At 39.1% G+C, this 21,651-nt stretch overlaps 1 protein-coding gene and 1 long non-coding RNA gene across 4 annotated transcripts in view; both read right to left on the bottom strand.

The window, feature by feature from the left end:
- The window catches only part of AP3B1 (adaptor related protein complex 3 subunit beta 1), a 151,446-nt gene continuing 129,795 nt past the window's right edge, over positions 1–21,651 (bottom strand). For all 3 annotated transcript variants that reach the window (XM_081881182.1, XM_081881181.1, XM_081881183.1), the window contains exons 26-27: positions 15,051–15,189; positions 1–743 (exon numbers count right to left, since the gene is read on the bottom strand). In XM_081881182.1, the coding sequence (XP_081737308.1) occupies positions 590–743; positions 15,051–15,189 (293 nt within the window). In that variant the 3' untranslated portion in view covers positions 1–589. The remainder of the gene's footprint in view (positions 744–15,050; positions 15,190–21,651) is intronic.
- LOC309352660 lies at positions 18,532–20,912 on the bottom strand. The gene is made up of 2 exons (XR_014161401.1): positions 18,834–20,912; positions 18,532–18,802 (listed from the first exon to the last, which is right to left on the bottom strand). It is a non-coding gene; the product is annotated as an uncharacterized lncRNA (long non-coding RNA).

A 21,651-nucleotide genomic window follows, 5' to 3' on the forward strand; every position in this document is an offset into this window, starting at 1 on the left:
TTTATCATAACATGACTTTATTAGAATTTCAATTTTTAGAAAATTATGGCAGCCGTGAGGAACGATTAGATACAAATATATGCTCAAGTACAGAAGCAAATAGTCTCTGGGATATAAAAACTGCAAAATTTTATCTCTCTCAAACACTCCCGTACAATCAACACTGTGAAGGTGTTTTCCATATTGATTTCCTTGAATTTTATTTTAGTGTTCTGATTAAGCTGATTTTTTTCCAGTACCTTATTCCTCAGTCTTTTATTGTTTTCATGAGAGAAAACAAAACATGAAAATGAGGAAAGCAGAAAGAGTATGAGGCTAGGAAAAACACCTTCTAAATAACATTTTTGAATTTAGCTGACAGTAAAGTACATGTTTCTTTGGTTAGAAAGCAAGGGGGAAAGATGCGAAGTACTTGTTTGTGTGTGATAGATGCACACTATAGCATTCTAAAACAGGAGACAAGAATGTCAAGAGTGTATTCTTCCCCCACTGCCAGATGGAAAGGCTATTATTATAAATGAAAGGCAGCAGTAGTGGATGCCAGGCACTTTTGTTGTGTGCCAGATTCTGAAGTCCAGATGTAAGCAGGTTACCCCTGGGACAGGACAGGCTTCAGCTCCCGCAGCAGAATAGAGCCAATCACTGTTTTCTCAGTGTTTATGATGAGCTGTGCTGTAGACCCTTCTTCCATCTCCACTGTGACTAGCAGCAGTGACCCACTATGCACCGTTTTAGCTGCAAATCTAGAGGATGGAAACAAAATCTGTGATTACCTTTTGTACAAAACAAAAAACCCCACAAGTGACGTTTTCCTAATTCAATGAAGTTATATATCACCAGAAATTTTTGTAACAAAATCCCCAAGTCATGAACATACCATAGGCACAATACAAATACAACTTCATAACGGAAATAGAAGAAAATTAAGACAGCTTAAAGCACGCTTTAGAAGGCAGTCAAATTTACACAATCCCTAATTTTTATATACCAACAACCTGAACTTTAGCTGAGAGCAAACAGATTATTAGGCAACACAAGTGTTGAATTATTCAAAATACAGTAATCCTATTAAAATAAATTTAGAATTAGACAGCTAACCAAAGTTAACAACACATAGCTCAAAAGGAAAAGTCTTTCTCTCAGCACATAACCTCACACGTGGGGACAGGACTTCCAAAGTAACCTATCTTTCCATTTTTATTTCTCTGATAATTAATACACTTCTAAGAACTTTATATAATGAAAGCAAACTTGAGATCTAATCTTCGAATACTAAATTCCAAAACATGAAGAACCTACTCATTACATGGAATTAAAAGCAAACTAGTATCTTAAGCACTGCAATTGACTGAAAAGCCATTTTAGGCACAATGAACTTCTGTCAATCCTGTTAATTCATTCTGCATGCACAGCGAGACCCTAGAGACAGAAAGGGAAGGGAAGGCAACAGCCCATCCTTCCATGTTCCACAAAGCATACTACCCCCCCCCTTCAAAGAAGAAGAAGAAGAACCACCCAGAGAACAACAAAGTTGCTGCACATGGGCTTTTGAAAACACTAACAAGTGTAGAGCAGGTCTGTGACCCTCTGTGACCCCACTTTGCAGGGCCAATTCCCTCTCCCCTTTCTGAATGACACGTGTCTGAATCAGAGCCATCTGCCTCAATTTGCGCAACATCTTCAGCCACAATAGGACCCAGTTAGCCCTGACAACGGCTCACAATACATAAAAATAAAACTGCTGACAGCACGCCATCAGCTATTCAAGAGCAAACCAACTGGTCAGTGTCTCATGTCTGACAATTAGCATGGGCCTTGCACAGCGCCTCCTGGGCTCCTTAGGGATCTGTTTAATTACCATCAACATAAAAGAGGGAGTTTATCAGCAGATACTCAAAAAGCTTCTCTCTAGACTTAATTAAAATATTAGCCTCTTCAGCAGGAAGCAGATTCTCTTTAAATGAAAAGTAATTTCTTTTTTAAAAAATTAAGCATATAAACCTCAAAATCTTGTAACACATTACACTAATTTAGGAAACATAAGTCATTCTTAAATGTCACTCTTCTCACAGGTCAATATATTTCTTTTATTCAGATTAGATACACAATTTCCACTCTTTATATCCAATAAGAAAATAAATCCCTATCCAATGAAAAGATTTCAAAGAAATACCAGCAGTCCCATTTAGTATCTTTACCATGATGTTAAAATCTATGTTTCTCCCATCAATTTGGAAAGGGTGATAATTATGTAAACAATAGTCTTATTAGTCTCTTTATTTATTTAACACTTGTGTCTTGGGACTACAGAGAAACAGATTATGCCTGAATTCACACAATTAAAGCTCCAGAGCTGGGGCTTCCTAGCCCCAAGGCTCATTTTACTCCTGTTCTAGCCTAAACTGCAAGTGATATAAAGTCAATGTTATTATAAAAGCAAACATAGCCCAAAGGCACAATGAGGGTCAGTTCTGGCTGGTTGCCTTTGTGTGTCGTTTAAAGCAATTAGATAAGGAAAATTTATTTGAAATGAATACTTCAGAATGCCTTTTTAAAAAGAAGATACTGTTGTCAACTAATGGGTCAGTGAAGGCTATCTTAAACTAAAGTTCTAACTTACAGTGTAGCATGGATTAATGTAGCTTTTGTGTCTAAGGGGAACTAATGTTGGGAGCACTTACTGATATCAGATGAGTAGTAGAATCTCACATGACACTTAACTGTTTAAAAAAATCTATTTAAAATGGAAGGCAAGTTTGGCTGCAAATGATTATGGACAGTGGAAAGTAAACACCTCTTCACTAATATCTAAGCAACTTGCACAGTAGACAGATGGCAAGTACAGAACACTGTACTCAAGGACACATGTGGTCTTATGTGGCATGGTGGACGATGGCTGGAACTATGCTAGGCAATAGGAAACAGATTTGTTTAATTCCTGGCCTGGTTTGATCACATACAAAAATGGAATTGCAGTGGTGCAAGAGTCCAGGTTTTAGCAGGTGTAATAAGGGGAGCTGAACCCTCTCAATACCTGTTCATTTACTATTCAGAGCCTCTCCCCCTCAGGCACTTTTCATCCAACCAAGTAGAGTCTTCAGGTATTATAGCTTGGATGAGGGGAAATGAGACAGGAAGGATGAACTGCCAGAAGGTAAACTAGGAAGGAAGGTTCACCACCCCTGCTCCAACCCTTCTTCTCCAGTTTTGCAATAATATTCAAGGCTTCATTCACCACTTTATATGTGATTAGGAGAGACTCTAAAGAAACCGCTGGAATCACATGTAGTTTGAGGTGGAATTTACTATGTCTCTTAATAAAAATATGTTTCTTGGAAACAATAGGTATCTTTGAATGTTGAGCCTGTTTCTGTGACGAGTTCAAATGTCAGTAAATCATGAAAGTTTATATTAACTCATGAAAGATTTAATATAATGAAGCAGCTGAATCACAACTGAGATAATACATATACTATGACAATAAAAGCAATGTTCTCTCATCAACAAAAGTGAATCTTTTGTACAGTAAGTGTCTGGTCATCATAAACACATAAATATTATCTCTCAACACATCAGCACCTACTGCTTCATTTCCCCTCAGAGTACATGGAGTTCCTACAATGGAAAATAGTGCAGAACAGACACAAAACAGAGAATGTAATTGCTTTAAGAATACGATGGCTTCACAGTGGTCTAATTAGAAGACTTAACAAACATGAAAATATAGTTAAATAATTTCCTCGCTAAGGCACATGGTAGCTTCATTTGGACAAAGCTGAAATATGGTCTAGGACTATGTGAACAAGCCTTCCCCTACCCTTACCCTAAGTGTGGCCATAAGGAGAAGATTGGAAACTTTCACTTCTGTTTTCAGCTAACCACAGTGCAGTGTTATGTCGCAACTAGGCTAACTGTGCTTGGTCTTACCTACAGTGTATGAGGTGTTAGGAGGGGTAGTATTTCGGGTGGGGGGGAATATGTCCTGCTCCTTCCACAGTGTCCACCTTTGATCTTCACCCTGCACTCAGCATTCACCTGTGGCTCCAAGAAGCTGTCAGCATGTGACAGCAGCCACACTCTGGGAAATGGCTTCATCTGGCTGGCTAAACCAGGTGAGGATCAAATAACGGTACTGCTCTAATGTAGTTTGTTTTTTTTTTCTTCTTGTGGGCTGGCACAGCTGTCCTTGTTTTTGAGTAAAATGCAAGTTCTTTATTCCCTAGTATGACAATGCATGCAAGCATAATATGAATGATGTTATAAAACCATGTAACTGTAGAAGCAGCATTCATTCTCTCTTCTGAATGATTATACAAAATCAGTATGGAACATAGAAAGCAGATTCTTTTATCTATGCTTTCCTCCTTTGTCATATGCAGCTGTACAGTTATGTTATTTTTCTCTACAGATCTATATACTGGGTTTTTGTTCTACTCTAAGAAAGATGATAATTTGATTGTATTTTAACTGCAATAACATTTTGACATAAAGTCTGAAATAGAATTGTTTTATAGATTTCAGATAAAGAATAAAAAATATTATCCATAAGCATATATAGTCATCCTCCCCACCCATCCCAATTCATGTCACAAAGCAGTGTCTAGCACAGGAGTAGCCAATAAGCTGGCTTGCCAGTTGTTGCTTGAGCTTATGTGAGTTGTAATCTAACAACATCTGGAAAGCACCATGTTTGCTACGCTGGTCTAGTAAGCTATTGATCACAACAACCCCCCACCCCGAAAAAATTAAGCCATTGCAACTATCCTTAGTGCTTTCCATGCCTTTACAGTGCAGATAAGGCTTACAAAGTTTCAGATTTCTAGAACATGTTGTAACAAAAGCCCAGTACTAATTAAATTTAAAAAAAAAAAATTGGGGGGGGGGGACTTAACACTTATTTCTACTAATACTGCACACTTTCTCTCTCTCTCTCTTTTTTAGAATAGTCTGTAAATCTTCTTAGTTCATTTTCCTCCTCTGTTCAGATTTGCTAGTCACCAGAAGCTGTTACAATGGCCCATTCATGCTAAAACTTTTCTCCCCCTACCTTGTACATGAAGCCTTCAATTACTGCCTGCTGAAGCAGACAGAATCCTATTAGTAAGAAAGACGATCACAAGATGCAATGCCCAGCCCTAGCTGTATAAAAATAATTAGCCCAAAGTTGACAAATGTAATGAATTTGCACAATGAATGTATTTAAGAAATTTCCTGTGAATTAGTCTTCTAATCCCAAATACCAGAATGAAAGGTTAGAACATGTAATGCTGTATGGTATTAGGGCAGAGATATATAAATAATTGATAACATCAGTACCCTATAGCTGCCACAAACCCTTCAAAGGATATCATGCAAACCAAGTCTTAATCAGAGTAAAACAGCTGTGTCCATTAACTTCAGTGGATCTATTCTGAGTAGGAGTAGAACTGAGCACCACTCAATGTGATCCTATGTGATTCTCAAAGTGATCCAATTATGTGTCATCTATGACATAAAAATTTATGGGGCATTAACAAAGTTACTGTTAGGAGGCAACTACTGTATATATTAATAGTGAAACATGGTTTCTAGTCCCACGTTTCTCTTGTACAGTGATACCTCAGGTTACAGACGCTTCAGGTTACAGACACTTCAGGCTACAGACTCCGCTAACCCAGAAATAGTACCTCGGGTTAAGAACTTTGCTTCAGGATGAGAACAGAAATCATGCTCTTGCGGTGCGGCGGCAGTGGGAGGCCCCATTAACTAAAGTGGTACCTCAGGTTAACAAAATTTTCAGGTTAAGAACGGATCTCCAGAACGAATTAAGTTCTTAACCCGAGGTACCACTGTAATATAAATGTACATCGACTGCAGGGTATTTGCAGTTCAACTCTTCTTTCACCAATAGATTTCCCTCCTTTAATCTCCTTGGGGGTGTTGCTACAGGGGAGAATTGGTGGGAGTACTGAATTTTCTCTACAAACATCCCACTTCCATGTCACCTTGACAAATTTAGGTTGGAGAATATTATGTCTGACAACAAATCACACAGTTCTGTTTTAGCCTAAAAATATAGTTATCCCAAGACGGGTTATTCTGAGCTCCCTCATCAATAACAGGAAATTATCTCTATATACAGAGTGGCTCCTTCCATTGATAGGTAGAGTGACCCCAAGATGAATAAGAGCTACATGTATAATCTGAGCAAACACACACCTCCAGTCTGGCAGCCATATTTCTATTATTTTATTATAATAGTACCTAAGTACATTGAAAATACAATTCAGTTTGTATTTTAAAAAACCCAAAACGATTCATTTTGCCTTTTAATACATCATTTATGCTATTGTGATGAATTCTTCCTATTAAAAAGGTTTGGCTTCTCTAATTTTTTAGTATATATAGCTTTAAAAGGAAAATAAATTAAAAAGAAATTAGAATTGTTTACTTTCCATCTAGCAGAAGCAGCTATAAAACTCAATTTGCAAAACTGAATATGGTGTTTTAGGGGGGAAATAGTTTTTCAAATAAGTCATAGTAGTTTAAACTTAAACATAACACCGGTTTGCAAACATGAAATGCATTATGTTTAAAGAATTAAACCACAAAAAGCTTTTTTACATTGCTAGAAAGAAAGTGATCAACTTATTTTGTACTTTATTATTTCAGATACAGAAGCAGTGCTGTCCTCTAGTGGACGGCAAACAGGATGGTAGTACAACCTATTTTGATTCACTTAAAACATCCAAAGAGTTAGCCATCTATCTATCTATCTATCTATCTATCTATCTATCTATCTATCTATCTATCTATCTATCTCTATTTGTATTTAATTGATATTGGAGTTTAAAAGACCCTTAAGTAAGTAGTGCTCTGCAAATACAACAATTTGATATTTAGCAAAAAGACTTCTAGATAGAAGCATATTAAAGAGGCATAATGATCATGATACTTATGGGCATATATTCCTCCCACTCCATTAAAAAATAGAGGTAGGGAGAAATACTTTATCACAACATTGGCCATGATTACCAACATCTCCATTAAAACAAATCAGTTGCTTCCCTATTTTTATTCTTTTGGTTTTCTACCTAAGTTGGGAAAATGTACAGGACATTTCCTTAAGGAATAGTGCAAAAAATGGCCTGGTGCTTTATTAATTACTGTAGGAGTGATAGGCCATGGGTTTAAAACTGGATGGTCATTAACTATCTGGGGGAAACTGTTTGAAGGTCATTGCTAACTTCAGTAGTCAATTATAAGAATAATTAATACCATGTTTAGGTAATTTGAAAGCTGAGTGCCATAATGGGAAAGGTCTCACTGCTTTATGGATGTATTTTGGTTTGATCAACTCAACAGTTAAAAAACCAGGAGTGGAAACAGTTACAGTTTAAAACAAACTTAGTTGGTCTCTAAGGTGCTACTGGACTACTTTTTTAAATATTTTGACTTCATCAGACCAACATGGCTACCTACCTGAGTTTAAAACAAGTCGGTATAAGAGCTAATGGCTACAAACGGACCATTAACACATTCTAGGTTGGAAAACTAGGTGTTTTTAAATTATAAACATTATTAATATTATGGAATTGTTCCAACAACCATTCATTGAAGACTGTTATACTCAGTTGGAGTATAAAATAGCATTGGACACATTTAAGAAGAGTCTTCTCATTTTAATTCCAGTACCCCAGCAGTCAGGATTTCCCCCCCTAGAGTATCAGTACGGGTTTTGCTCAGATCTGAACTAATAGCTAAAATTACAACTTGGGGCAAAAAATATCCCCAACCACCCAGTAATATTAGCTGGTAGCACTGCGGGTTTGTTTGCATTTCATGCAGCATGTAACTTGAGTCACTTGCTTTTTGGTATGCAAAACCCCGACTACCACTTTCCTTTTTTTAAAAAAAATGATATTTATTAGTTTCAAATAATACACAAAAGCAAAAAACAACAAAACAATTTTCCAGAAAAGATAAAATAAAAAGAAAAAAGAAAGAAAAAGCAGAATTAAAAGACATTCAGCATTTACAGTCCTTATTTTCAATAACTTTTTTCCGCGACTTCCCCTCGCCTCCCCTTCTTGTATTCCATGTCCAAATATTTGTTTAACAAGTTCTTATCCCTAATTTTGAACCTTAATTTATTATTATATTTAATTCAATTTATATATCAAATTTTAACTTATATACATCAAACGTTATACTTAAAGACTTTTTCTAAGATCGACCCAATTTCCCTTCCACGAATTCCCCATTTTTATACTAATCACAAAGCAAAAAATGAAAAAATAGAAAGAATCAGAATATATTTGTACACCCTTTGGATTCCCAAACCCCACCCTCCCTTTCCTGGTTTCGATCCCCAAACCATTGTCCATTAGTCCATCTGCTATCAACCTGGAGACCTCACGTCTGAGGCTCTTAAATCTCTCAGTTCCTCTCTGCCGGTTTTTTTGATAGTCCTTTGTATTAAACACCAAGTCTCGGAGGGGCTCTGTCCCGATAATGTCCATGTTCCTTCCAGCCAGACCTCCATATTTAAAGGTGGAGCTCAAATCTTGTTTCTTAATCCTTTTAAGTCCAAATGTCCCAAAAGCTCCAACTTCCACCTTAATCGGATTTATAGTCCATAGATCTTCAGATCTCCACAGAAGGAGATCTTTCCATTCCTCATTCTTCAATTCAAACCAAATTTTCATCATCCAGTCCTTATTTTCTTTTATATCCATCTTGACAGGCCTCCGGCTCTCCTTTGCCTTCTGCAGCATTACAGCCCCTCCTTCCTGCTCCTCCTGTTCAGCATATATCTCTTTCTCCACTTCCTCAAATTTCTCAAATTTCTTTTCTTGTTCAGCTGCCTGGACTTTGTACATCAAGTCCTTATCCAACTCAGTAGATTTATTTACTGTTGACTTCAAAATTGTGACACTTGTAGACAAAACATGACTTTGCTCTTGCAACTTTCCCAAGAGAAAAAAAACCTCGTCCAGATCAGCTAGTATTTTTCGACCTATTTCCATTCTTGTAATGTCCCTGAACCCCCTCTAGAGGGATTCTGGTTGTTCAGTATTCCTTCCACAACCCAAAAGTCAAGGTAACTTGTTTCAATTCTTTATTTTCAACAATTTATAACTATATTGTAACTAATGTAACCAGCAAGAACATCAGAAACAAAGTTCTCTATTTTTTCCAACTTTGACAGCTAATTTGACAGCTGTCAAAATCTTCTATGTCTCCTCAACAGGCTCCTCTCGCGGATCACTCCCGGGTCCTGGAGGGTGTGTGTGGCACTTTAGCTCTCAAAGTTAGCTCTTATCCTCCAGCACAATTACTTATATTATCAATCTGTGCAATTAATAGCTTTATCCAATAAGGAGATGTTCTCTCGACCTTAGTTATTTAGTCCTTGCTTCAAATTGTTTACAAGGCGGGGAGACGGGCTTCCTCTTTGCGCCTTCCCCGATCGTGCCGAATTCAGACAAAAAAAATCTTTTATAAATCCAATTTTCATATTACTCACGGGCTTTTACTTTAAGTCCAAATGTTCAAAGGAAGAAGTCAGCGCTCTCCGACCATGGCATGCGGCTTCCCTCAGTAGGAGTAGCAGTCGACTCTCAGCACCGCGCCTCTCCCCGTCCCCCCGTTCCGAAGCCTTTAAAAAGGCTCCTTCTCGGGTCAGGGAGGGCACAGATGGTGCCCGCCGAGTCACCAGGTCCACAGGCTTCAGTGCCTGTGGTTTCTGAGGGTCCCCGCGTCGCCGCGGCGGCAGGACCCGTCTCCTACTGAGCCGATTCCCTCCGGAGCTCGGAGGGAATCCGCCATTAGGCGATGGCGCTAACCCGGAAGTCTCCGCTTTCCTATGATCTAAACTATGTGAGCTGATTTACATGGGGTGGTGGTGCTATTTTGCAACAAGGGTTGTTATTTATAGCCTTTGTGTCCCTACTGCTCTATAATTTTATGTGCCAACCCTGGACGGGTTTTCTTCTCTGTACCCTGCTGCTTCTGTAGCATTACTCCCACAATCACATACTGGAGCAGGAGTAGCTTTCACACAGCACCACAGATCTGTCAGATGTTCATAGAAATTTGACTCTCCAGCAATGGCCTTGGTATTCATGGGATCATTGGTTGGTTGGTTGGTTGGTTGATTGATTGATTCTATGATTGATTTTCATTCAAATGAACTGCGGCTTACAAACAATAAATAACAATAACATAAAAGAACATCACAAGTACAGCATCAGTCATATTAAAAAAATAACAAATCGAGACCTGGGAGAAGAGAGGGTTGAAGAAGACTGGAAGAAATTTAAGATTTATCTACAAAAATATTGTAATTTGGTTGAATGTTAAGAAGGATGCTAGATCATAAATAATTGTCCACCACTGAATTAGATTTGAATTTGACGATAAGTGAGATTAAGGAAAATATAAATTTTCTGGAGAACTGCTAGATTTTATTTAAACGAGCGGATATAAGGTCCTAAACAAGATGATAATTTGCTTGAAAAAAATTTATAACGATGTAAGTGGGAGCGGGAGACATGAGGGAGTCCAAAGAAGTGATGAAATTATGTTATGATATAAGTAATGTTGTTTATTATTTATGTATTGTATTTAAAAACCTTAATAAATATTTATAAAAAATAAAAAAAATAACAAATCATAAGTAAAACAATATATAAAAACACTATTAACAAAGCCACTCCTAAACAATAAGTTAACATCACCATTACACCAAAAGTCATATTATATGATTAACAAATCAATATGGCATTTATGACCTATAAAACTGTATTAAAAACATTAACAAAATAGCAACTAAAAAAAATATGCTAAGCACTGTTAAGTTCATACAGACGCTTTCCACACCCTGACTTTCACTCTATTCAGTAATCTTTCACTCTATTCAGTTCATTAAAATATACATTATTGTTATTACATAATGCCTGTAGCTCAGCCAGATGCTACATCGGCTGGGTCCTTGGGTAGTGGGCTGTGGTGAGGACAGTTATGGTCTTTGGCCTATCACTGGTGGCAAGGTGGATGTTGACTCTAGGTAGCCCACTCAGGCGCTTTGATGAGGAACCTGTCCACGTCATCCTTGATAACCAGGAGGTCCATTCCCAGTCAAGGGAGTCCAAGATAAGTCTGTCCCCCCATTGAGCAGCGATCCTGCTGACATGTTCTTAAACTTCTCACTCTTCTTCTTGGTGGCAAAATAGGTGATTCATAGATGTATTTGTTTTGTGGCAAGGAAACAAAGCAGTTCTGGTATGTTTCTTCATTATAGAGCTGGCATTTGGGAATGCAACAGGCCATATGTCCCAGGCCTCCATAAGCGTCTTCCATGTAAAGGATTGAGTCTTTTCCTTCTTGTCAGAATAACCTACAATTTACAATTTCCACTAGAGCTGAGGATTGTTGGCAATCTCCAAGTGCTGTGTGGGTGACCTGGCTTTTTTTTTTTTTTTTTTTTGCACCTGCAGTGTGGTTTGGGTACTGCCACTCCAAATCCCCTTCTCCTCCTGCTGTGGTTTCCCTGTTTTCAAGATGCAGTCTGATGTTTACGCCACCTGGACGAAACCCTGCAGCTCCTGCGCACAGAGTAGCAGGTGATGGTGGGCAGCTTGGGAAAGAGAGCCACAGCAGGTCCACACAGGAGCCAGGCTGGCACTCACTATGCTGCTGCTGTCATGCACCTGTCTAAAGGGTACAAGCAGATGGTCTGCAGAGCTACGGCCCTGTCTGGGAAGGCATATACCCCAGCCAGGTCTCCCTGCAAGAAGGAGTGCTCTTCCTTTTGACTTAGTCGAGCTGCTGCCTTCTCTTCCAGCTCCTCCAAAGCGTCTCACAGGGTTTCCTTATGCAAAGAAGTTGCAAGCAGGAGGGGCCTTTTCTGCGGTGGCACTTCTTCCCACATCAGAAGGGCCTTGATGTCTAAGCTTCAGGGGTGACACTCTGAGCTCAGAACACCCTGCAGAGGAGAGCAGGAAGAAGCCTGCTTGGCAAATGCTTCTTCCTTTCTCATTCTCTCTGAGAACTAGTCCTTGAAGCTGGGAAACGTGCTGGAGCCTGACACAGAATCAGAGAGGGCCTGAGGAAAGTCTTACTTTCCCTTGAGGAGATCCAGCTCCTCACCTAGCCTGGCCTTCCTTTCCTCTTCCCATCTGACTGAAGTTCCTGGAGAGATGAGAATCACTTTCTCCCTCAGGGCTGGAGACACCGAGAGGCAAATCTGCCCCAATATGCCCAGTCAAGAGTGGGAGGAAGGACATGGCAGCTTCTGCCCACCTTTCGCCTCTGACACATCATCATATGGCAGACCAGATAAGGAATTTGTTTCTACAGTTATTAGGTGATTGAAGTCTTGAATATAGAACAACATCTACAGACAAGAGGACTTAGTACCACTGCAGTATTTCGTTGGCAGGAAGTAGAAGAATAAAATTGAGTACTTTATTATACATTCCATTATATGACAACTAAACATAACTGTCCTGCTTGTGGAAAAAGAACTATGCAATCTGTAAGCTCTATCACTTTTAACACCAACTTGCTTGGGAAAAAGAAATTTGGATGCTAACTCCTGCTTCTGCAGAGCTGACCACTTTTGTCATTGTTTTCATTGTAAGTGTGTACCGTATTTTTCGTCCCATAGGACGCACCTAGTTTTTTTGGGGGGAAATAAAGGAAAAAAAATTTCCCTTTATTTCCCCCCCAAAAGCAGGTCGGGGAAACCGAACCAGGTCGGGGAACAGCGGGATGGCGGCGCTGCGCCTCCCTGCTGTCCCCCGAGCTTGTGGGGCTGGCCGATGTCTGCCCGGCGCGAGGGGCGGTCTGCTTCAGGGCGTCCCGCCCGCCGGGCAGCAGGCTGCTATCCGCAGGAACTCCCGCAGGGCTGCCTAGGCTGCGAATGTGTTCCCGAAGCGCCGGGCGCTCTGCTTTCAGGGTGCCCGACGCTCCGAGAAGCAGGCTGCTATCCGCAGCCTAGATAGCCCTGCGGGAACTCCCGCAGGGCTGCCTAGGCTGCAGATGTCTTCCTGAAGCCTGGAGAGCGAGAGGGGTCGGTGCGCACCGACCCCTCTCGCTCTCCAGGCTTCAGCGAAAGCCTGCATTCGCCCCATAGGACGCACACAGATTTCCCCTTTATTTTTGGAGGGGGAAAAGTGCGTCCTATAGGGCGAAAAATACGGTAGTTCTTAGTGGGTCTATTGCATGTTAATAAATGTTGTCAAGGGTTCTGAGGACTGTACTTAAGAAGTGGAACATTAGCTTCAAAAGAAGCTACTGCTAGGAGGTAGAATTCATGCCACTCAAGCATCAAATGCCTGAGAATACTTAAACTATGAATTCTACTAGTCTTGCATTCATACATGATCCCCGCGGGGGGCAAGGCTGAATTTATAAAACTGCAGCAAAGCTCAAGGCTCACTTTAATGTTGTTTGATGAGAAAAAAAACAGGTTGCTATAACTGTAGTTCTTTGCATGGTCGTCTTTGCAGTCCATCATATTGAGGATTTGTGCCTGCACTGCACATTATTTGGGAACTTCTAGAGCTCAGAAGAACCTTGAGGCCCTGCCCTCGTTCAGGGAAACCCCATGGTTCTGCAAAAATCAATGGCAGGAGCCAGCACACTTTCCTGAGGGTAGACCGTCTAATTGTACATATGACCACTTGTAGAACCAGTTACAGGTACACAATTTGTTTTCTAATTTGTGCAGTCACACATATGGAAGACCACAAGACAGAGTGGGCCTTTTCTGTGGTGGCTCCACACCTTTAGAACACCTTCCCAGTAGCGCTGTAGTAAGAGGGCTACATTCCAGGTTCTTTTTTTAAAAAGGCTTAAAGACTCATTTGTTTTGATTTGCCTTGCCTAAGTCTTGTATTGTCCTGCTCGTTGAACACTATGTTGCTGGAGGTAGTCAGCCTTGTGAATCTGTTTTCTTCTTGTTTCTTTTTATATTGCTGTAAGCCGTGTTGGATGGCCTTTGCCTAGAAAATTAACATATTTTTTAAAAAAATAACTACTACCACCACCATAGTTGTGGTTGCTGAGGCAGTACAGTACACAGCAATGATGCATAATTAGAGGAGTTTTTGGGCCTGTCATCCCCTTCAGGTTAACTGGGAAAGCCCTTAGAAAGTAGCATTCATTCTTTCCATTGTCACCCAGTTATACATCCAAACAATTCTTGCGTTTGTTTTTTCCTTTGTATACTTTAATTGCTGGCTTTTCGTTTTCATGCCAATCATGGTCTAGTTAGGACCACAGTTGTTTGTTCTATATTTTATCCTTATTCTGCTCTGCACATTCACCAGTACTAATTTCTTACCATGCACCTCTTTGCATATGCAGAAGTGCCACCAGGAAGTTCAAAGATGTAGAGGTAGGTAGAGTAAGAATTGGCTTTTTTCTCCCTGTGACTTCCACATCAGAAAACCCTTCTCACATGCCTCTTTCCTCACCACATGCAAAGGCCCTGTTCGCTGCTAGGCAACATAATCATTCAGTAGCACTGGAATAATTGTTATTGCTAGGGGAAGAATGACACAGATCACTCTGAGAAGAAAAATGGAATTGATTACTTGACTCAAAACTGGTCAGCCTTCCTGTAACTCTTAAGAAGCACAGGTATTTGAGGGTATTTCTTGAAGTGGATGGTCACAGAGGTACCAAATCTACCCTCTTAGCTTCCATCTCCTCAGATTTTTCAAACAGTACATCTCCCAATTGCACAGACAAAAGTAATTTAGGAGAAGGTGGAAAAGCCATGTAGACACAGACAAATGGAACAATATTTATAGGTAGACTGCTGGAGTTAAGTGGAATATGTAGCAAAGTTCCTGTGATTAAGAAATTGAAATAAACCAATCCATGCTCCTAGCAGTCACTCATGTGTGCTATAGACAAAGCTTCTGCTTTGAAACCTGACTTTGGATATAAATTTGTTTTCCCTGGCTATTCCCCAAATGTCAATCCATTTATATACAAGATGGCAAACTGGAATTACATTATCCAAGTCTTACAAGAAACCTCCACATTTTGATTACCTGTGAATATTATCTTCACCAGAAGGAACCACACCAAGGTTTGCTACGCTTACCACCTTCTGCAATATTACAAGGCGAGTGGAATTTTGTGGTGCAACAGTGACTGTAGTGGATGTTTCATTCATACCAGTCAACCTTCCTGAAACAGTAAAACATAAAAACCATGGATTCGTGTGGTTAATATCATAAAGAAAATTTAAAGCAACACTGACTGACATATTAGCCCAATAATACATATACCTGGTGCTAAATGTTTAAGGTTTGTCTTAATAAGGATTTCTGAGTGCCTTATGGGAACAGATGATAAATACCTAGTCAACTAACTATAATTTTTAAACTGCATATTCAAGAAGATGTAGTAAGGCATTTTCATATAATTCCAAAAACTAAATGCTTATGCAGTATAATTGAATGATTTTGTGTGGGTGGGTGGGTGTGCATATACACTACATATACACATACAATCACTAATATATAGAGATCTCAAAAGAGAAAACAGCATGCTTATAAACAACACCCATACGTTCAATATTACTGTAAATAAGATCGCAACAGTTACTAGCCTGCAAAAAATAGAACCATCGAATTGTAGAGTTGGAAGGGACCACAAAGGTTGTATCATCCAACTCCCTGCAATGCAGGAATCTTTTCCCCAAAGAAATAAACAACTATCTGACTTTCAGAAGACATCTGAAGGCAGCCCTTCAGATTATTTTGTTGGGAGCCGCCCAGAGTGACTGGGGAAACCCAGCCAGATGGGCGGGGTATAAATATTATTATTAATTATTATTATTATTACAACATGGGGCTCGAACCCATGACCCTGAGATTAAGAGTCTCATGCTCTACTGATTGAGCTAAATGTAGTAGCTTGCTATGGGTTGGCGGAAAAAAGCTAGAGAGCTGCACTTCTACACTGGACATACTAGAGAGAGTTTCCCACCTCTAGCAGCTTACTTGAATTCTTTGCTGGGTACACCCATTCTATCCTTCACCACCCAATCATTCATTTGCGTGCAATTTCTTCTTGCCTTTGGCTAGTCTAGCATATTAGACTAATTCATCACTTCCCACACCAACAGGAGTCATGATACAAATACACTAGAAGCGCCTATTCACAAGTTTACTTAAAAACAAAGATAATGACCTCCACTTAAAACAAGGATAAACACTAAAAGATGGCCATGCAGTCAATCTATTAGCACCACCCAAATACTCATGAGAAGAAATATGGTTCTGCCTGGTGTCGAAAAGACAATACTGTCAATGTCAGGCAAAGCTTCCTGGGGAAAACATTCCATAAATGGAGGGCTACCACATTTATTATTGCCATTTGGCAGACATTTCTAGGAGGAGGCACATAGAGAAGGGCCTGAGATGTTAACATCAAGGTCCAGGTAAGCTCATTTGGAGAAAGACAGTCCTTGAAGTATTGGGGTTCTGAGCTGTAAAAGCCTTTATACTCACTCACATTCTTTATTATGGTCCAAAGACCCACAAAATTTTTGAAAGCAAAGTGCATCAAAAATACAGAAAAGACTTTACAACAACAACAACAACAACAACAACAACAACAACAACAACAACAACAAATTTATTATTTATACCCCGCCCATCTGTCTGGGTTTCCCCAGCCACTCTGGGCGGCTTCCAACAGAATATTAAAATACTAGGCAGGCATTGTGTTTTATCAAAGACATGTTGATTTCTAATTCTTACTAGCTCCAAGAGAAATTTTCCCATGGTCAGGTTTATATCATTTTTCTTATCTTCAAGGAGATACTTGAGATAAAAGATATCAGTGTTTCCAGGTCAATTTACCAATAAGGGCTTAATTAATTGGTTCCTGGCTCTACAAGCAAACTAGAACATTGAACTGGGCTCAGAAATGAATCGCTGACAGTGTAGTCAGCAAAGAACTAGTGTTACATGAACTTGTTCTTTGTTGTTGTTTAGTCGTTTAGTCGTATCCGACTATTCGTGACCCCATGGACCAGAGCACAGTGCCTAATTCTACTCAATAGTATGGTTGCTAGGTTCTACATTAGGTGGTTTCTGAACCATCTTCAAAGGAAGCCCAATGTTCAACTCACAAGCAACTGGCCATTGGCTAAATCTGCTTCTCAGTCTACCCATGCAAATGCTGGGAGATTTTCTGTGTGAGGGGCAGGACACACTATTTTTTAATTGTTTTTCTGCCCATGCTATACCACTGGTTGTAGTAGGACACTGCCTTACAGAAGCTCCTGCCAAGTAAGCTAGAGGGCTAGACAGGTAAGGAGCTGACACATACATGCCCTGGAAGGATCAGAATAAGCATTACCCCAAAGGTCAAGAAGATGTGCCCTGTCAGATAGGTAATAAACAAGTAATATTTTTGCACTAGAAACGGAACATGCTTCTTTGTAAGACTGCTATGGTGCTTAACCGGTTTTTGTAATTCTAAAGTAAATAAAGAAAACAGCCTACTCAAGGTTTATTTTAAACTACATTTCACTTAACCGTGAATATTACGTAGCTTTTTTAAAAAAATAATGTATCAACTTTAGCCGGGAACAGTACATGGTACTGCAGATGGTCTAAATATTACATTAGGAAAATGCATTGAAAAAAGTACATAAGCAGTCTTGAGGCTGCTTTTAAGCAAAGCACAGGACTGACATAACACTGCTGAGAGATGTGTGTACTCATTAAGGATTTAAACCTTCTCCATTAAGCTCTATTGAAGAGCAAATGCTGAATAAATGAATGCAACTATGTTTATGTTAAAAGCCTGTTTCCCGCAGCATGTAATTAAAGGAAATGTTGTACAAAGCCAGTACTTTTGTCAAGCTCCTGTAAATGGAAAGATGGATAGCACTCAGAGAAGTGAATGCATTGCTTCATATTTAACCTTAACACTCTTGTCATTAATGGTTTGTCTAACTTGTTCTATAAAGACAAGGTACTGCTCCATTGAAGTAAAATTAAAAAAATCAACTAAACCATGCTTTTCAGAACAGAAGATTCATTATCGTTGACTAATGTATTGGCATAAAGCAAAGTAACATCCTATCAAGTAAAGCACACATTCAATCTGCCTTACCACCCCCCCTTTTATTTTTAACTCATGCTGTTTTATTGTTATAGGCAATTTGTACCACTCAGCATGACAGTGTAAACTGAATCAAGATTAATTTACATGCAAAAGAACACTTAGCATGGTAAGCAAATGTATTGTCTCGATTGCTGAGGTGGAAAAGAACCTGAAAAGAAAAAAAAGGTGCTCTAATTAAGGGGCATCAAATATGATTGCTTGTGGTAGTTAAGGGCCAGAAAATTGTGAATGTCTGACCATTTAAAGAATTAGCACCTTGCTTGTTGGGAGGACAGAAAATGTTGCAAACATAAATCTTGATAAAATCAAGTAAACAATTTGAGAGATTCTTTTTATTTTTTAAAAGACATGGCTTTTCCGAATTAAACTCTATTGGGTATACTTAAAGTTGCCAGTTTAACTTTACTAAAATTGTAGTCTTTGGGGGAAAATCTAGAAGAGGAAATTATTGGAAACTTAAGATTTCAGAAACCTATTAATATCCAAAAGCTGAACTAAAGCAGAATGAGCTTGACATTTTAAATTACTATAGTATTTTTATGAAATGTTTATCTTTCAGAAATATTAGGTGAAGTCTAATGCTGTCCACGTGTGAGTGGAGCAGATTTCCACTTGTGCAATGAAGAAGAGTTTGGACTTGGACTTGATATCCTGCCTTTTACTCCCCCCTTAAGGAGTCTCAAAGCGGTTAGCAATCTCCTTTCCTTTCTTCCCAATGACACTTCCCTTTCCCCTCCTCCTTCCTGCAGCCACCTATATGCCCCCAAACTCTGCTTTGGAGAATCTCTGCAACAGATTTTGGGAATGTATAGAAGTTGGTTTCTGCTACAATGGGTTCATCCACTCCTCTCAGTTAATGTTCTGCCATTACTTTAAAGAAAAACAAAATAGTAAGCAGCATTACTGTTAACAAATGTTATCGATATGTATTGCTCGATATTTAAGCCTAGGGGGAAAATAAGGGAAATGTGTGCGAAAATATCAGTTTGGTACACTGAGTTGAAACAGAAAAATCAAATAACCCCAGTTGCTGTTCTGAACTATGCTAGGTGGTTTGGGAATGAATTACACCAAAAGTGGTTTTTCCAGTTCAGAATTGAGATCCTACTGAAACAGAATGGCAAGGCTTAGCATATCATGCACAGCATGCACATAAATGCAGCTTTCCATCATTTAGCGCTGCTTAGAAAACTTTAACAAGTTTGAATATGCAGCAGTTCGTTCCCCTGCTGCCTTTGCCCAGCTCTATTAGAAGAATGCAACAGCAAACATCATAATGGAAATATATATTTTTCTTGGTACTGTAAAAATGCTATACCTTTTATCATTGATTTTCAGAAATCAATACATGCTTTTAGTTTCTAATATTTAGTTCCTAATATTTAAAAAGTGATTCTATTTCTACTTTTTAAAATCCTCACCCCCCCCTTTAAAAAGTATTTCTAGATGTGAAGGTTTGCGGCATTTCACAAAGGAAAGAAAACTCAGGACGATAATAATATTATTGAAGGAGATTAAGGCTACAATCTTAACCCCCCTTACCTCAGAATAAGCCCCAATGAATTCAACAGGACTTACTTCTAAGTAGACCTGGTTAGGTTTATACTGCAAGTTTGACTGACATGGGACAATTGCTCTTGGTAACTTTCCAAGCTGACCTGAATTTTATGCTTGACTGTACTAGTGAAAATTAAGAGGAAATTCAGTTGGCTTAGATATTAAGCGAATATTTAGTAACTGTTAAATTTTTCCCTCAAAATACTCTGTAAACTGTTATTTAATCTTGTTTAGAAAATACATAAAGCTGAGAATTGAGACTTCTATTATCATGAATTTTCTAAAGCGGCTGAAACATTTAACTAAGATGATACTAAAGAAAAAGCCTTTTAAACCTATGGTAAATTTGCCAGCATCAGTCCTGCATCAAAGAATGAATTCAGGAAGACAGAAAGAGCAATACTGAAATGCCAAGAGACCTTCATGGATTTACAAATACTTCATATAAACAAATTTTCAAATAGCTTTATTCAGAGTAGCCTTTCTGCTCTATTAAACATAGCAAACAGCTGCCAGATTTATTCAGACAAATAATCAACAACCACAGAAGTAAAATGGCAGAAGAAAAAGGAATTTTGGCAACAACTCCACAGAGGACCACAGCTATTCTCAAAGTGCACTTCTTCCATGCACTCATGGTTCTGAATGGCCAGTCAGGAGGGGGGGAGCTCTCAGTCACAGCTAAGCATACAAAACTCAATCAAAATACAAGCAAGCAAGCATACAACAAGAATGAGAAAGGGAGAGACAGAGTGCAATATCCAGCTTTACTTAAAATTGCACTCCTAGATGACAGTTTAAGAGAAGGGAGAAAAGTAGATCACAAAATATGACGAAGCCTCAAGTCACTCACTCACCTTGGTTTGCTGAGCACGTGCAAAGTAGGCTTTAGCCAGCAAAGAGTAAGAACAGCAAATAGTTAGGAACTAGTTAAGGGAGAAAATAACTGACCTTATTTTTTATCATAGTACACAACTACACAGAAAAAAGGAAATCAAATAGTTGTGAAGGCTATCATTATTTCTAGATGAAAGACACAGAGAAGAAGACCCACAAAACTGCTTATTAAACATTTATATTAAATATATATCATATTCACGTGTTTTGGGCGGCTGTAATAAATACACAAGGATTTTTTAAACTTTCTAGAATAGTATGAAAGGACTGATTAATGCAAATTCCAATATGAGAATACACAATGGAATCTAAAGGTATCCCACCCACCCCAAACAGTTCAGAGACTGTCCAAGTGAGCTTATAAATAAACTGTTTGGCTTCTTTAAACACAATACCAAATAAAACCTTTTGCAAAAAGAATTTGTAGTACAGGAAAGTCCTTCATATATATTTGATGTGATCCCACACAAAAAAGCCTGCGAGTTATGAGACAGGCAGAACAACTCTGTTATGCGTTTGTGCGTAAGTACAGAGTCTATGATGGAGCAACAGCAAAATCCAAAGCCCTGCTGGCTAGCTGTGGCCAGGGAGTGTGTGGGGGAACACCTAACAAACACGTAACAACGTAACAACGCCAACAACAGAGCTAGTGCAGCTTTGTGGCCTCTGTGGATGTGCGGGGGGGGGGGGGGAGGCGTAGGTTAGGATATGCACATTCCTTGTCTTCTCATATACAACTCATTATGGCCCTCACTGCCCACCATTATCAAGAAGGGCACAGAGCTTTTTGGCCTTGCACTATGGAGACTTCTGTCAGTGGGTAAGACTTTCTGCTGCATCCTATGCAGCTCAGCCATACTCCTGGTGAACACAGAATTGCTCCATTCTATATTTTTAAAAGTGCGACAAAAAATGTGGGTGCCAACTAAGTAGCTAAGCCATGCTTCTTTTGAAACTGAAGAGATTAAGGCTAAATAATGCTGTAAGAAGTAGGTCACACTAATGAATTTTAATGGAGTAGGGGCAAAGTATACTAGCTATATACAAGCA

The sequence above is a fragment of the Podarcis erhardii genome, assembly GCF_964252035.2.
Source record: "Podarcis erhardii genome assembly, chromosome: 11".
NCBI lineage: Eukaryota > Metazoa > Chordata > Lepidosauria > Squamata > Lacertidae > Podarcis > Podarcis erhardii.